Raw genomic sequence first — 18,557 nt, forward strand, 5'->3', positions numbered from 1 at the left:
CTTAATAGTATCTCCACGTACCGAGAAACTATGCCTTAAATCAATAATTCAGTTTACTACTTCATTCATTAAAGAGAATTTCTTTTAAAGAACTCAGATGTCCATGGAAGATTATTCCCTGAGAACTGACTAAAATTTGGAGAGTTACAACTAGCACCGCACCACACCAATATTTTCTCCTGAATGCGACACATTCAGTGGAAGCCAAGTGGAAAGTAACACTCTGAAAAAGTCCCACTCATGTTGGATAACTGGCCGGGGTGACCCTGATTCTGATTTCTGGAAAAGGAGAGAGCAAACACTCTCTGTTCGCAGTGGTTTCTCACTTAACATTTGGGCTGACGGAGACCCAGGGTCACCCAAGGAGCACTCCGTGAGGCTTACGGCTGGAACAAGTATGCATGGTACCTTCCTTTTCCTCCATGGACTCGATTTCTAAGGTCAAGATGCACCCTGTTATTGTGGCTTGAAATGTTTTTGAGGAGACTTTTTGGAAAAAGTACTACATACACAAGGAAAATTCCAAAATCAACAGTACTCTGGCAAATAGAAACTTATTTACTTCTGAGCACAGTAAGGTGCATTCAACTCAGAACGGCTGTGCCCTGTGAGCAGGTATAAGGTCTCACAATTATGGCCAGAGGGCAGTTACAATTCGCATGGAATTTCTATAACCTTAATGTGGCTAATTCATGTAAGAAAGGCTACCAAACTGTCTTTTCCTAGTCCATCTCCATCTTATATATTCAAACTGAGACAGAGAAGATGTCTCAGTTTGATTATATTATGGACATCTACATGAATTTCTATTACAGCATTTATCTTACTGCATTCTAAGTATTTGTATGCTTTGCTCTTTCACTGGATGACACGGTAGCATAGACTATTTCTCAATTATACATCGATCCCCATTGCCTAACGTAACTTGTAGCACCCAGTGGACACTCAATCACAATTTGTTGAATGAATGAGTGAATGAATGAATGAAGCTACTTAAACTAAACTGTGTTATACTTCCAGTCTCAAAGGCCCATAATAAAGTACTTCATAAAGAAAATATATTTATAAAAGTCCTTGAATTCTGTTATTTCATCAACAGTATCTGCTCACTCTTTTTATTATTCTCCTTCCTAGGTACTCTTTGTTTCCCTTTCACTTATGTCTCTCTGTGTAAAATTCCAATATTTCTCTACTATCCACAACTTTCTCTCTAGCAGCTGCTCCTAGCTTTACTCAATCTCACATACTCATGTCCACACACTGCAGTTTTCCATATTTATGTTCTTCTTTCCTCTCATACTGATCTTCTCCTTCTCCTCCTCTCTCCATTATTTTATGCCATAACCTCCATGAAGACCCCTGTACAGCAGTGTAAAGAGCTAACGGCTGTAGTGATGCAGTGGGTGTCTGTGAAACAGATAAGTTACATTCGGAGAGCTAAAGGTCAATGACACGTGAATGTCACTGAGACCCTGGGTGAATCCATCCCGCAGATGGAGCTAAGGGCTGACAGACTCCCAGTTCTCACTGCCTGACATGCCCTGACCCCATCCTGGCCGGGCTCACTCATTCCTCAGATCTCTGCTTAACATCAGTACTGAGAGAACTTTCATTAACTCTCCCTTCCTCAGTCTAAGTCCAATCCCCCACACTCTCCTCGCCCCTTGGACTTGCTCTGCAGGCTTCCATCGGGATTACAGCCATGTACTTAATGAATACTTATTCACTGCATGTCTCCCTCCACTGGACCATGAGAACTTTGGGGCAAGGGCTGTTTCTATTTCATTCAGCGCTGTGCTTCAGGGCCTAGCACAGTTCTCAGCACATTACTGCTCCTTATAAGTATCTGTTAAATAAATAAACTAGCTATATAGAAAATCCAATGCCACATAGCCACCAAGACTGCTCACATGAGGCTGAGGTTACCAGAATTTTGAAGAGAAGAAATGTAGGGAGAGGAATAGTTTTAATGACAAGTAACAGCTTGCAAAGGTGGAGTAGAATGAAGAAAAAGAAAAGATAAGGAGCAGAATGTTTTTCTTGAGTGATTACAATTGGTGGAAATTTTGATTCAACTAACAAATATAATTTCGTATGATGGATGGATATAATGGGAATTAAACGATAATGAAGACTCTGAAACAAGTAGGTGTATTTGAAATAAAGCACTGTTACATAAATGTTCTATAAAGTAAAAAGATCTGTTAAGTAAAAGTAGTATGTAATATGTGAACAAGAAAGAGTTCAGGAATGCTGACTATCGTCAGAAACACTAAGGTGATCTGAACACCATGCATGCCTTAATCTCTGGGTGTTGTATTACTGGGATTCATTTGGTCAGAGCCTACTTGTGTGTGCCTTGTTCACAGAGAGTTCCCTTAGGTTTCTCTCAATCTGCTTTTTCAGCCAGCTTGACCATTAGAAAGCATTTAATGTCAGGACAACATCATTCTCAAAAGGTTTCATTATGTAGCTTTAAAAAAGTAGTTTTTTTTTCCTCAAATCTTCAGTCTCCAACATTCATTAACAGACCCTTTTTCCTCATCAATATCCTCTGTACTTCTCCACTCCAGTTTCTGATCATGTTCTCTTTCTTTTTTTTTTTTTAGAATTAGTTGCCATCTTTAACATTCAACTCACAACATTTATACTCACAGAGCTGAAAGGAACTTGAGAAATAATTTAATTCAATGCACTCCTTTTAGATGGGAGAAATTTTGTCTGGAAGATTTATTTATCAAAATTCACATGAACTTTCTCTGCCTTTGGAATAAAATTCAGAAATTAAAAATTAAGCATGCACTGGGATGGACTGTAGTAAACTTGGAGTGGGGACAGGGAGGGAAGCTAAGGCAAAGAGAACCATTGCAGGGTCAGAATCACCAACTAGATGAAGTCACTACAAATGGAAAAGATACCGGTCATCTCCACATTATGGTCTCATAGCTAATCTACCAGCCCAAAACCAAATAGGCCATGGAGGCCATTTCCAATTTACATTCACACCCACTACTAATTTTACAAAAAACCACAAGGTATAGTGAAAAAAAGCATAGGCTTTGGAGCCAAGCAATTCAAGGTTCAAATCCTTATCTCACCACTAGTTGTGTTATCTCAGGAAGACCTGGGGAAGACCTGAGTTATAAAAACTGTAAGATGTAGGTAATAACTAATACCTACAGTGCAGAGCTGTTGTGAGGTTTAAATGAAACAGTTTATACAGAATTCTAGTAGCTATACCAATGTTTATAGAAGCATTATTCACAATAGCCAAAAGGTGGAAACAAGTCATGTTCATCAACAGATGAATGGATATACAAAATACTATATATCTATATTTATATCTACACACACACAATGAGATATTATTCAGCCTTAAAAAGGAAAAAAATTGTGATACATGTTAAAACACGATGGACCCTGAAATTATGCTAAGTGGAAGAAATCAGACACAAAAGGACAAATATTGCATAATTCCACTTATACGAAAATCTAGAACAGGCAAATTCATAGTGGCAGAAAGTAGAATAGAGGTGATGGGGGCCTGGGAGTATAAAGAGACTGGGAGTTACTGTTAATGGGTACAGAGTTTCTGTTTGGGATCATGAGAACTTCTGGAAATGGATGATGGTGATGCTTGCACAACATTATGAATGTACTTAATGCCACTGAATTGTAAAAATTATTTAAATGGAAATTTTATGTTATATACACTTTGCCACAGTAAAAGAAGAGGAACAAAACAAAACAAGACAAAAATGCTAGTAGAATGCGTGATGTAAAGTACATGGTCAAAAAATGGTAGGTATAGGTACATCCCACCCTACCCGTTTACCTGTTCTAAGTAATGTAGTGACAAGTTGATATACTTGGCCTCTGTCAGAAGCAGGCCCCCGACTCCAGTCTTTGCAACTCGTTCTGAACCAGCCAGGTCAACCAAATGCAGCTTGGCATGTCGCACAGTTGCAGATCCTGCTTCCTTGCTTGATAAGTGAATGGTGAAAATGCAGTGGGAACGGGTTGAAGCTTGGTTCATAGGAGTCTATAATAAAAATATTGTAAACAAAATTGATAAACCATTAGCTAGACTCATCAAGAAAAAAAGGGAGAAGACTCAAATCAATAAAATTAGAAATGGAAAAGGGGAAGTAACAACTGACACTATAGAAATACAAAGGATCATGAGAGATTACTACAAGCAACTATATGCCAATAAAATGGACAATCTGGAAGAAATGGACAAATTCTTAGAAATGCAACCTTCCGAGACTGAACCAGGAAGAAATAGAAAATATGAACAGACAAATCACAAGCACTGAAGTAGAAACAGTGATTTAAAATCTTCCAACAAACAAAAGCCCAGGACCAGATAGCTTCACAGGCAAATTCTATCAAACATTTAAAGAAGAGCTAACACCTAGCCTTCTCAAACTCTTCCAAAATACAGCAGAGGGAGGAACACTCCCAAACTCATTCTATGAGGCCACCATCACCCTGATACCAAAACCAGACAAAGATGTCACAAAGACTACAGGCCAATATGATTGATGGACATAGATGCAAAAATCCTCAGCAAAATACTAGCAAAGAGAATCCAACAGCACATTAAAAGGATCATACACCAAGATCAAGTGGGGTTTATCTCAGGAATGCAAGGATTCTTCAATATATGCAAATCAATCAATGCGATACACCATATTAACAAATTTAAGGAGAAAAACCATATGATCATCTCAATAGATGCAGAGAAAGCTTTCAACAAAATTCAACACCCATTTATGATAAAAACCCTCCAGAAAGTAGGCATAGAGGGAAGTTACCTCAACATAATTAACACCATATATGACAAACCCATAGCCAACATCGTTCACAATGGTGAAAAACTGAAAGCATTTCCACTAAGATCAGGAACAAGACAAGGGTGCTCACTCTCACCACTATTATTCAACATAGTTTGGGAAGTTTTCGCCACAGCAATCAGAGAAGAAAAAGAAATAAAAGGAATCCAAATCAGAAAAGAAGCAAAGCTGTCCCTGTTTGCTGATGACATAATACTATACATAGAGAATCCTAAAGATGCTACCAGAAAACTACTAGAGGTAATCAATGAATTTGGTAAAGTAGCAGGATACAATTAATGCACAGAAATCTCTGGCATTCATACACACTAATGATGAAAAATATGAAAGTGAAATTAAGAAAACACTCCCATTTACCATTGCAACAAAAAGAATAAAATACCTAGGAATAAACCTATCTAAGGAGACAAAAGACCTGTATGCAGAAAATTATAAGACACTGATGAAAGATGATTAAAGATGATACAAATAGATGGAGAGATATACCATGTTCTTGGATTGGAAGAATAAACACTGTAAAAATGACTATACTATTCAAAGCAATCTACAGATTCAATGCAATCCCTATCAAACTACCAGTGGCATTTTTCACAGAACTAGAACAAAAAATTTCACAATTTGTATGGAAACACAAAAGACCCCGAATAGCCAAAGCAATCTTGAGAAAGAAAAACAGAGTTGGAGGAATCAGGCTCCCTGACTTCAGACTATACTACAAAGCTACAGTAATCAAGACAGTATGGTACTGGCACAAAAATAGAAATATAGATCAATGAAACAGGACAGAAAGCTCAGAGATAAACCCACACATATGGTCACCTTATCTTTGATAAAGGAGGCAAGAATATACAATGGAGAAAAGAGAGCCTCTTCAATAAGTGGTGCCGGGAAAACTGGACAGATACATGTAAAAGAATGAAATTAGAGCACTCCCTAACACCATACACAAAAATAAACACAAAATGGATTAATGACCTAAATGTAAGGCCAGACACTATAAAACTCTTAGAGGAAAACATAGGCAGGACCACTCTATGACATAAATCACAGCAAGATCCCTTCTGACCCACGTCCTAGAGAAATGAAAATGAAAACAAAAATAAACAAATGGGACCTAGTGAAATTTAAAAGCTTTTGCACAGCAAAGGAAACCATAAACAAGGTGAAAAGACAACCCTCAGAATGGGAGAAAATATTTGCTAATTAAGCAACTGACAAAGGATTAATCTCCAAGATTTACAAGTAGCTCATGCAGCTCAATATCAAAAAACCAAACAACCCAATCCAAAAATGGGCAGAAGATCTAAATAGACATTTCTCCAAAGAAGATATACAGATTGCCAACAAACACATGAAAGAATGCTCAACATCATTAATATTAGAGAAATGCAAATCAAAACTACAATGAGGTGTCACCTCACACCAGTTAGAATGGCCATCATCAAAAAATCTACAGGGCTTCCCTGGTGGTGCAGTGGTTGAGAGTCCGCCTGCTGATGCAGGGGACACGGGTTTGTGCCCCGGTCTGGGAGGATCCAACATGCTGTGGAGTGGATGGGACCATGAGCCATGGCTGCTGAGCCTGTGCATCCAGAACCTGTGCTCCACAATGGGAGAGGCCACAACAGTGAGAGGCCTGCGTACCGCAAAGAAAAAAAAAAATCTACAAACAATAAATGCTGGAGAGGGTGTGGAGTAAAGGGAACCCTCATACACTGTTGGTGGGAATGTAAAGTGATACAGCCACTATGGAGAACAGTATGGAGGTTCCTTAAAAAACTAAAAATACAACCACCATATGACACAGCAATCTGTCGACTGGGCGTATACCCTGAGAAAACCATAATTCAAAGAGTCATGTACCACAATGTTCATTGCAACTCTATTTACAATAGCCAGGACATGGAAGCAACCTAAGTGTCCATCGACAGATGAATGGATAAAGAAGAGGTGGCACATATATACAATGGAATATTACTCAGCCATAAAAAGAAACGAATTTGAGTTATTTGTAGTGAGGTGGATGGACCTAGAGTCTGTCATACAGAGTGAAGTATGTCAGAAAGAGAAAAACAAATACTGTATGCTAACACATGCATATGGAATCTTAAAAAAAAATGGTCATGAAGAACCTAGGGGTAAGACGGGAATAAAGATGCAGACCTACTAGAGAATGGACTTGAGGACACAGGGAGTGGGAAGGAAGGGTAAGCTGGGACACAATGAGAGAGTTGTAGTGTATATATGGACATATATACATTACCAAATGTAAAATAGCTAGTGTGCAGCAGTCGCATAGCACAGGGAGATCAGCTTGGTGCTTTGTGATCAGCTAGAAGGGTGGGAGGGAGGGAGATACAACAGGGAAGAGATATGGGGATATATGTATATGTATAACTGATTCACTTTGTTATAAAGCAGAAACTAACACACCATTGTAAAGCAATTATACTCCAATAAAAACGTTAAAAAAGTAATGTGAACAATGAGTATTTCTGTAGAATATCAACAGATTTAAATTTATATTTCCAGTGAAAAGACTTCATTTCCCATGAAGTGAACACTTTCAAATGGAGTAAAAACACTTGTAGGTGAGATCCTTAACGTGAATTATTTTCAATGTATTACCTCCTGAATGACTGATAACAGATGTGGCCGGGTTCATTCAGAAAGTGAGAAAAGAGTGTGAATGAGGTAAAGTTAGGGACCCCTTAACCAGTACTATAACGTTATTTCATTACATGACCACAATCCATACGTTAACTTTGGCTAGTCATATTGAAAATTTTCAATGTGAATTTCATGGTAAAAGAGCTGAGAATGGGTTCATAAAGAGGATTCATTACACAATTGTAAACACAACCCACAGACAAGGATACCCAACATCACTGTGACTACCCAACACTGAACTGGGGCTTCCAGTCAAGGTAATAAACAAGAAATATATATGAGGCATAGTGATAGGAAAAGAAGAAATTAAAGTGTCATTATATACAGAAAATATTGTGCTTTACAAAGAAAATGCAAGAATGTCTACAAATAAACTGTTAAGGGCTAAAACGATTAGCAGGGTTGCTGGATGCAAGACCAATATGAAAAATCAATCAAGTTCTAATAACCCAGCAACAATTAATCAGGAAATACTTTATTTGTAATAGCAACAAAGATGATGAGATACTAAGAGATTAATCTTATAAAAGACATGTAATTTGCAGGGAAAATGAAAACCTGAATAAATGGTGTACCAGATATTAATATACCATTTCATAGAAGGGAAAATTCAAAATTAATCTCTATATTAATCTCTCTATATTAATCTATATATTCAATGCAATTGAAATACAAATGTCACTGGTTTTGTTTGCAGAACAAAACAAATTAATTCTAAAAACAAGGAGAAAGAGCAAATATTGCAAAATAATCAAAAACAATTCAGTGAAAGAATAATAAGGAAAGGGGTCTTGCCTTGCTATATATGAAGGAATAATCATAACACCATAGTAATTAAAACAGTGTGGGACTGGTGCAGGAACAGATAGATAATTAGATCAGTGAAACATGCTATGCTCATTTAAGGAACTCTGTATAAGGTATGGGTGACATCATACCACAGTAGAGAAAGGATGGACTTATTAACAAAAAATGTTGGAGTAATGGTCTAACCACCTTGAAAAAGTAAATTTAGATTGCTCTCTCACACTATACATACAAATAAATTCCAGAATGTATTACAGACTTATGTGTAGAATAACACAACCTTAACATTAATAAAATATAGAAGCATATTGTAATCAACCCAAGGTAGTAATAGATAAGCTATGATAAGACACAAAACACAAAACTGAATGGACTTGAAATATTTGACCAAATAATCCAAAATTAAAGAACTTCTGTGTGATGAGATCTACCATAAAGTTAAAAGACTGGGCGATGATATTGGCAATATATATGGCTGACAAAAGATTAATATTTGAAATAAAGAACCCCCACAAATCAATAAGAAAAACAACACAGAAAAAAATGAGCAAAGGATATGAACAGGCATCCCATAAAAAGGAAACCTGAAAATGGTCAACAAGTCTTTGAAAAAATTGTTCAAGCTTACAAATAGTCAAGACAAGTAATTAAAACCCAACAATAAACCACTTCATTCACCTCTATTAGACGGGCAAATTTTAAAAAATAAACTCTAACAAAGCAAGTGTTTGTAAGGATATAAGGAAGCAGGAACTTTTATACACTGCTGGTAGGAATGTAAATCAAGAATCATTTTTGAGAGAATTCCCTATGGCCCACAAGCCAGCAATAGCCTGACTACTAGGCATATTTCCTAGAGAGAAACCTGGGCCAGGTACATTACAGGAGAGAGAGATAGACAGAAGCAGAGAGAAGGATGGACATTCACTGCAATACTGCTTGGGGTAGCAAGAAGTTGGTGCAAGATGTACAGCCTAAATGGACATCTGTGGTGGGAAAGATGAATAAACTGGGATAATTCAAATTACAGAAAATTAAACTTCTGTATAGATTGACATAGATTTCTAAAATAGAAGGGTGAGGAAAAATGGCAAGTTAAAGAATAATATAAATACTATGATAGAACTTAGATAATTAAGAAGACAATATTATCTAAAAATATTAGTTCATGGTGCTATAACTTCGGTCATTAAAAGTATAAAAAATGGACTGGAGGATATAGCAAATTAATGATAGTTGTTGCCTTTGTGAGGGATGGAAGTGAAAGGCCAACAAGGAGACTTCAATTTTATCTGAAATATCCTATTTCTTTTATTTTAAAATTCTCAGAATTAGACAGATATCAGATATCTAAAAATATCTAAAATAAAAATTATCTAAAAATATTCCAAAAGAATGCTCATGTGATTAAACACGTTCAGATCTCCACCTTTGCAAAACAGGGTTGAACAACTTTCCATACAGATATACATGTATTCAGATAGGGTAATATATTTAGATGCCATTTCAACTGGAAATTCTTTCTGTAAATATAAATTCTTGCTATACACGATCACTGATTTACACCAACTAGCAAAATACAGAGACGTCAAAATACTGGCATAGTATTGGTGATGATCATGTAGCTAGTGAGTTACACAGGCTGAAAATTTGACCCATTACTCGTTGCCACAATAACTATACCCAAACCTAGCCAGTGTGTGATTTTGCATGCTAAAGTGGATCAGCAAATAACTGTGCATCTAAAACCGCAAACTCAAATTTAGAACCTAAGTTGAGGTGTTTTGGAAGTGACTGTAAGTTATTTGCAGAACTTAAATGTGGGTTTCATTTCAGTTATATTCGCACAACAATGAATCCTACAGCACTGTAACAAAAGTCAAATGACAATCAATATAAATGACTAAAATAGAGACTATCCCCAACAGCTGTCTTCAGCTTCCAAATAGATGCACTGAAATCACAGTAAAATGTGGACCATTAGAAATAGTGGAAGAGTGAACCCATTTCAAAGGGTACATCAAATTAAATTGTATTTCTGTAGTCTGTAATTAAAATGCAGTAATATGTGTAGGAGTCCATGCCTACAATTTTGTAACTTCTCATAAATATTTTCTGCATGAAGTAGTAGTTGGTGTACTCGTAGCGAAAATTTTCTTAAACCTCAGAAAACATTCTTTATGTATAGCTGTTTAAGTGTGATTGAATATGCCAGTGTCTGCTCTGTGTTTACTTAAGGACATCTTTATGTCTCATAGGCATGCCCCTACGTTTGTCCTTTTAAAGGTAAAATTGCATTTAAACATTTTTGAAACTGCCCAAGAACAGATGGCACCATTTAGGCAGATTTCATTCAAATTTAAGCGCACATTTTAAACAAATGTGCTCTTGGCACTAGAGACAGTGCTTTTGGAAAAATTCTAGTGATGATTAATCATCTGCATGCAGAGAGCTTTCACATTTCATATCATTCTGTGTATATAGCCCCATATTAGGCAGTACAGAGACAAGAAGGAAAAGAAGGCCTGGACCTTGCCCTCAAGGCATTTATAATCTAGTTCAGGAGCTAATGACAAAATGTGTGAAATGAGAGTGAACAATGAGAAAAAGGTAAATGTGCAGGAAAGAAAGTGATCTGTTTTCACCACTGAGCATCCTGATCTTTCAGGTAAAACCTACGAATGTTAACCATTCCCTCATTATGGAAGCTCTCCACGCTCCTTCTATTCCTAGGTTTCTAGGGTCAAACACTCTCTCTAACTGCTTGCTCTGTCTCCTTTTCCTTTATTGGACCCTTTTCTCTCCAGTCCCTAAAATAGGCATGTCCCAAGCCATGGTCATCATATTTCTTCCTCTTGGGGAACTCTTCCATAGCTCTGATTCTCATTGGATTGGTACTGCAGTGTAGTTAAAAATCACACACTCAAAATCTTAGAATTGGGTGTCGGATGACCTGGTTTCTTCAAGCCCTGGTTCCATCAGTTACTAGTGCTGAAATCTTAAGCAAATTTACGTAAAGTAATTTTGGTTTTTCATGCCTTTGAAATGCCATAATAAGAATTGCTTTGCTGCAAAGAGTTGTACTAATTACCGACTGAAGTGTTGAAGTGGTCCATGAACTGTAAAAGGTCATAAAAATGTCTCACTGTTGATGTTCACTCTGTTCAGATGCCCCCCATGTCCTTATTTCCAACCACAATTTCTCTGTACCCCAGATTAGAATGTCCAAGACCTGGACTGATAATTGTCACTAAAATGCCCTGCCAGCATCTTGAACTTAATGTTACCCCAAACAACCTCAGCACTTTCCCTCATTCTGTGTCCCACAGATGGATATCCAATCCGTCCTGTTGCATTTACCTCTGTCAGCTTTGCTCCATTTCCAAATATCTTTTACCTCTCACCTGGATTACCACATTCTTCCCTTACTAGTCTTCCCATATTTATTCTTGTCTCCTCCAACTGTTCTCCACCTTGCAGACAGAGTAATACTTCAAAAACACATATTTGATTACATCAATCCCACCTAAATCCCTGAATTAAACTAGCATGCTCCCTAAGACTCATATCTCCAGTTCCTACAACTGTATCTTATACAACTGTTTATCAAACTATTTTTAAAGTATGGCAATCTGACACTCTGAACTGAATTTATTCTTTCAAATACAGCCTAACCACAGCAGAGGAAACTGGAATCTGAGCAATCTAAATCTAGCGCTGCCAATAAATAGCACACAAAGTGATAAACCATATTTGCTCCAGTCTTTTACCCATACTACGGAATTTCTTTGGGAAACACACACACTTGTTTATTTGATGACTGCATTTGATTAGTTTTTATCCCAACATTACTATCTGTTGAGATAATTCTGAATTTTGACTGTTTTGCAATTTTGTGCTATCAACGAATGAAACTATCCTGTATCTCCTCACCCAAACAATTGTGTAAGACATGGAGTAGGGCAGAACCATAGCATTCCATGAAGACACCCATACGTTCTACTCCACTAGGTAATAATTATGGGTATTTTCTAACTGACTTCAATCCAAGTACTTCCATATACTTTCAATTTCTCTTTATATCTCCCAAGGATATTTTGAGAGACTTTATTAAATAACTTGAATTCACTTGACCTATGAATTTTTATAACCCTACCAGAAAAGTGAATGAAATGAGTTTAAAGTGAATCATTTAACAATCATTTTTCAGATTCTTTTTTAGGATTTGGTATCAAAAATATTATTTTTGTCATTTTCCAAATGTTTTCTTTTTTTTGCAGAGTTGAGAATAAATGACTTTCTTTTATAGAGTAAAAGTCTAAAACCCAGGCTCACTGGGTCCTTTACAGATTCATCATATTGGTAATCTGTGGTCAAGGAAAGTTAGTTTTCCTCTTTCTCATCTCCAGCCCAGCAAAAGCTTACGTCTCACTGAAGGCCTATCTGAAAGGTTACCTCCTCTACAAAGGCTCTCCACTTCCCACCTCCTCCCACCTAGACTCTGAGCTCCTTGGGGGCAGGGACGGTGTCTTATACATCATTGTAACCCTAGCATAACATTACAAAATAGTGTTCAAAAATGTTTGTTAAATCGTTGACTCTTGCTCATTTCTAATTTTCTGGAATCTCTATGGCATGCTTCATAATTTCTAAAAATTGCCAAATAATTCAGAGACTATAACTGCAAACTCTTTAAATCCATGTAATATATTGAGTCTAAAATTGAATTATTTGTACAGCAAGATTGACTCCTATCTCTACACTTACCTTGGGCTTCATTTACCCTTTGTGCCTGACTCCAGGGCTCTTATTATCCACTACACTGTACATCTTCAACTGCCTTTTCTCTTGCCTGGAATGTCCTCTTGATGGTCAAGTATTGGCCACTATGTCTTATTGGAAAAATATGCCCTTCTCCTCCTCCCAAAATAAGCCTACTCAAAATTCATTTATCTTCATGAATTCCCTTGGACTATTCCCAACTGGCATTAACTACTGTGTTCAAAAAGGCCATTTAAACATTTGTGCACAGAGTAGAAGATAATTAATATCCAAACTCTGGAAAAAGCCATTGTTCCAAATGGATTTTTAAATGTCTATCGTTTAAAAAATTGTGACATTGTAATGGACAGTTTGCAGCAGAGGGGTACTGAGGGATGATGGTGGAATCCACCAGGCTACAACTGAGTGTTTGGTGGTCAGCCCATTTCTTGCAGTGTAAAGAGTGGTGCAGATTATAAAAGGTGATTCAAAAATGACCTTGTCAGTCAATGGTGGCTTCAAACTGTCTATCTAAAAGTGGCTTGGAGTAGCAATGTACTTGTGGAGTGGCACTTGAAGTTGCTTTGGCAGCTTTACATAACATAGCATTAAATTGAGGAAATACCACATGTCCGTATTGAAGGCTAAAGCTCCTTCTCCACCAGCCCTTCAAGCCACTTAGTGGCACTGGCTGGGCTACCACCCTAAGAAGTTCTTTCATTGAACAAGAATCATTTTCTACAGAGCAGGAGATACTCCTAGGCTGAAAGAGAAATTTGAAAAGAAATGGTATAGCAACAAGAATTGGGTAACAGTGATAAGCATTTTCAAAAGCCTGTTTATTCATCTTCCTGTTGGAATCTGCAGATGTACAACTACTAATCCTGATGCTCTATGATTTTGTTACACATATTCCTATTGGTAGATCAACAAAAATTTTCACTTTTTTCATTATTTCGTCATGATTTGTGGGTGTGTGGGCATTTTCAGGATTGAAATTTTAATTTAAGGGCAAATATTGATATGTGAATTATGATTTTTGTGTTTATATAATATACTATTATGTTTTTTGTAACAATATTTCTACTTTTAGTTAATCTCATGTTTTCAATCACTTCAAAAATGATTACAAATAGTTAATAAATACAGTCTTTAATGAGTCGAGTAATTTCTTTATATTACATCTTAAGATTTCCTAGGGTCCTTTGAATACTTGCTTTTTCTTGTCATATCTTATAGCTTATGTTCCACTCTTATGTACCAAAATCTTTCTTTCTTCAATCACGTCTCTATTTTGGAGTGAAATAGCTCGACAAGAATTTCTTCTAATTTAGAATAGGTCAGGTGAGGAAAATTCTCTCTTAGGTTGAACAGGAGTATATAATATACATGCTTGAGACTTTTTAAAGCAAACCATCTAAGAACAACAGCAGCAGACACAGAATCCAGAACTCAGCTTTCACGCCAATTCTCCTTGTTTGATAACACTTTCTAACCAGATATCCTAATTGATCTGTTCCTTTGCTCATTTGCTCTAACTGAATTGAAGACTGAAAATACTAGCCTCCATGTGTTTCCCAGACTGTTATCTGAGCCTTTTAGGTTAAAATTCACCCTTAACTGAGGATTATCTAACCCTCCCCCAACCGGTTAAATGATTTCTTATCTAATTCCTCCCATGGCCAATGGGTTGGTTAGGAGGCCCACCACACACTTGTACTCTAACTCAGCCTGGAAAAGTGAGGCCTGACCAAACCTAGTGGTTTAGCATGTGACCCTATAAACACCTGTCTTGACCTTTTCTGAAGTTGTTTCAGAACATACTGCTTAGCAGCAAAATATCCCCAATTTGATAGCCCTCTATTGGAATTAATGACCCTAAACTGCTCATTTTCCTTTCTGATTTTTCTTTTTATAAGATACCTGGCTTTTAGAAAAGGAATCAAACTCATTTTCCCTAGTTGCAAGATTTCTACGTCCAGCGTATTATCAAAGCAGCTGTGTAAAAGAGAAAAACAGACCAGGCACACCAATTTTTTTTAAATTTAAAAGTAAGCTTTGGAGCAATCTCAAACATATGATAAGAATGTTTTAGCAGAAACTAACACACCATTGTAAAGCAATTATACTCCAATAAAGATGTTAAAAAAAAGGAATGTTTTAGCAATTTTGATTCACCTTTCTGATAAGAATAGCCTATTTTGTTTTATTATATATCCCTTCTAACAAGTCTGGAATCAATTTGATGGATTTTTGATTTTCATGTCTTCAAAGATCTATTAGCTGACTTCAAAATTTTAGGAAAATTGAATGTCAGAATTAGTGATGGCTCTTCTTCTGTTGGATGTCAATATTTAGAAGATTGCTTCCCTATGGGTCATTTCTCCAAAACTTGGCAAATCAAATACATTTATATAAAAATATAAGTATGCCAAAGTCAGTGCACATGGCAAATTGAGGAAGAATTTTACCTACATGTTTAATTACAGCTATGTTCAATTATCATCCTTGTTTAATATCAACACCAGGACAAAGGATTGTACTCTGAACAATGGAAAATATGTCATCCCAAATGTTCCCCCACCTTTTATTTACTTGACTGCAAGAGGAATCATAGCTAAATTTGGTCCTCAATGGCATCCTTGTTGTCTAGCATATCCATTTTTCATCTTTTAAATTAAGGTTAACATTTTTTCTCTCTTCTCTTCCTCTTAAAATTTAGTTGGGCTTAACAATTTCCAAGTCTGATCATACACATAATTGGAAAAAATGATATTATGGGGCTAAAAAGTCTAATGATCTTCTCAAGAACTTACAGCAGTTCATTTAAACTGTCTTTAGGGAAAATCTTCTTCTATACATACTGTATACCTGGAGATTATAAGTAAACTGAAAATACCTGTTACCATCCTGTGTATAGACAACTAGAAACAGGTAGAGATAGCACACCAAGCAGAACTCAGATATACATTTGAGTAATTTTATTCTTATGAAAGAAGTTTGTCCTGTCAAATTGATTGTGGTAGCTCTCAATGCAATCTTCGAGTTCAGACATCGAGATCTGTATTGGACACAGATTTGAGGACAATGTCACTCACAGTACAGACGCTGAAGGAAGAACTCTAGAAGCATAGATGTCTGGTGATTACATACATTAGTTCACTCCATTTTATAGTCCAATGACATTTTCTCCACATTTTGAAGATTCCACAGTTCTCTCTATGGCTATGAAGATCTCTTGCTGTTAGAATTGGCAAGACTCCAAATGGCAAGCCCAAAACATGATCAAATTACTTGTTGAAGGTTTTGGGCAGTTGATAAGACCCCTGTCTCCTCTCTCCTAGTTTGAAACCAATACAAGGACTAATGCAAAAGTCAGCCTGCCAAAAAAATGAAAGTATCTATCAACAAGAAATGTTAGAAGAATAGCTTCTTCTTAACATTGACTTCTTATAGCCCAAACTGACTTCCTGCCAGTTTCCCTCATGTGTATTCCTGATTGAAGATAAGCCAAAAGCAATCTATCTGAATTATTATACCTATTTCTTATAGAAATGGTTTTACTCAGGGGCTAATCTATGCCTCTTTGCCCTCTGATCAATTCCTTCCCTTTCCTCTACTTTGCTCTACATCACAGAGATGCAGAGTCCTAAAGGCAGCATTTCCCCAAGACCCCTTTTAGCTGGCATCCAACTGGAAAGACAGGGAAGGGGAGAGATACTCTGGCTTCCTCATGCCTTCCACTCTCCTGCCAATGCCTCCTACCAACTGTGACCTGCCTATAGATTGTCATAGCTTCCTGTTGTTGGTCATCTCTACGAGTTGTATCACCATCCCCTGTTTGGCTTCTCAGATTCTTCCATCATCCATGAAACAAAACTATCTGCATTGATTTCCCATTTTAAATACAGAGTAGTTTGTTTTCCTTGTTAGATCCTGACTGATACACTCAATTAAATACACAGCAATTTAACATAAAGCTCTCAGATGTTATACAAGACTGATAGAAGTGTAAAGTTTTTGTATTTCTTTCAAAGTTACAGGCAAGACACTGCCCATTTTGCCACACAAGACCCTTTAAACAAGTATAGATACAATCTGCCTGCAATTCAATACCCATATATTTGCTCTCTGAACAATGAAAACTATATAACCAAAAATGTCAAAACGATACCCTTGTTTTTACTTGTCTGCCTGAAGAATCATAGCTAAATTTTGTCCTTAATGGCAATAATTAACTCATTCCAGTTGTCTATCATATCCATCTATCTTCTTTTAAAGCAAGTTTACCTTCAAAATGTTTTTTTTTTCCTCTTTGACATGTTTTTGGTCCACGTTTATATGTTTTTTAATATTGTAAGTTGCTTCAAACCCATTTGGAAAATAGATGATATATACAGTACTAACATAAACATTGTTTTCTTACTAAAAAAGCCATGCTACACTTGAATTTTATGAAGAATAATGAGTTATTATTTTGTAAAAATGACGCACATTTATCAAGATAGATCAAGTTATATTATGGTAGCAAATGAACAAATAGCACCGTAATCTCAGAGGTTTAAAAATCACAAAGGTTTCTTTCTTGCTCACATTATTTCTCCAGTGTTGTTAAATGGTGGCTCTGCTCCACATACTTGACACCAGCAAAGCTGATGGGGGTGTTGCCATCTTCTAAGACCACCTCTGCAACATAAAGCTTCAGGGTTTGCCACAAAAGGGAAGGAGATTAAGGAGAACTTTATACTAGTTCTCAGAGGCTTCAAAACAAAAGTAACATGCTACTTTCACTCAGATTGCACTGGCTACAGTAAGTGAACTCCCTTAACTTCAAGGAAGCATGTGCCAGAAGGAATAAATGGAAGTTTTGGTAAGCGCTGGTAATCCCTACCACACTCATTATTTTAAAAATCCAAACAACACAAAAAGGAGCAAAGATGAAAGTGAAAATCTCCCCCAAATAACAATGTTAATGTTTGATAAAAATTGTATTTAGATATTTTAATACATATATACAAATAGAAGAACATATAGAAGTACTTTACCAAAACAAAAGCATACCATACATACTATTCTTAATTGAAAATTACTAAATTAAATTTTATTTGAATTTAATAGAAAAATAAATAAAACTGAAGGAATTGGTGAGCTTCAGATAAATGTTTTTTCATGGTAAGAGATGTATATCTTTTCTCTGAAAGTATCTCTTTAGAATTAAGAAAAACTCATGGAATTAAAGGACTTGGGTCATCATGATTTTAACTACATGGTTGACATTTAGACAGTATCTACTCCTTTCTTGCTTTGAAATATAGGGAAATTAGCTTACTTATAACACCACCCCTCCTCTACTTTCTAACTCCAAATTTGTGTTATATCTATTATTATTTATATTTTCAAGGTTTATAATATTTACACAGTTGTTTAGTTTTATGTCTATATTTAAATAAAGTCAATGTT

At 36.3% G+C, this 18,557-nt stretch overlaps 1 protein-coding gene across 3 annotated transcripts in view; it reads right to left on the bottom strand.

The window, feature by feature from the left end:
• The window catches only part of KIF6 (kinesin family member 6), a 400,730-nt gene that overhangs the window by 255,273 nt on the left and 126,900 nt on the right, over window positions 1-18,557 (bottom strand). For all 3 annotated transcript variants that reach the window (XM_067006146.1, XM_067006147.1, XM_067006148.1), the window contains exon 7: window positions 3,836-4,042. In XM_067006146.1, coding sequence (XP_066862247.1) covers window positions 3,836-4,042 — 207 coding nt within the window. The remainder of the gene's footprint in view (window positions 1-3,835; window positions 4,043-18,557) is intronic.

Source organism: Kogia breviceps, chromosome 10 (genome assembly GCF_026419965.1).
Source record: "Kogia breviceps isolate mKogBre1 chromosome 10, mKogBre1 haplotype 1, whole genome shotgun sequence".
Lineage (NCBI taxonomy): Eukaryota > Metazoa > Chordata > Mammalia > Artiodactyla > Physeteridae > Kogia > Kogia breviceps.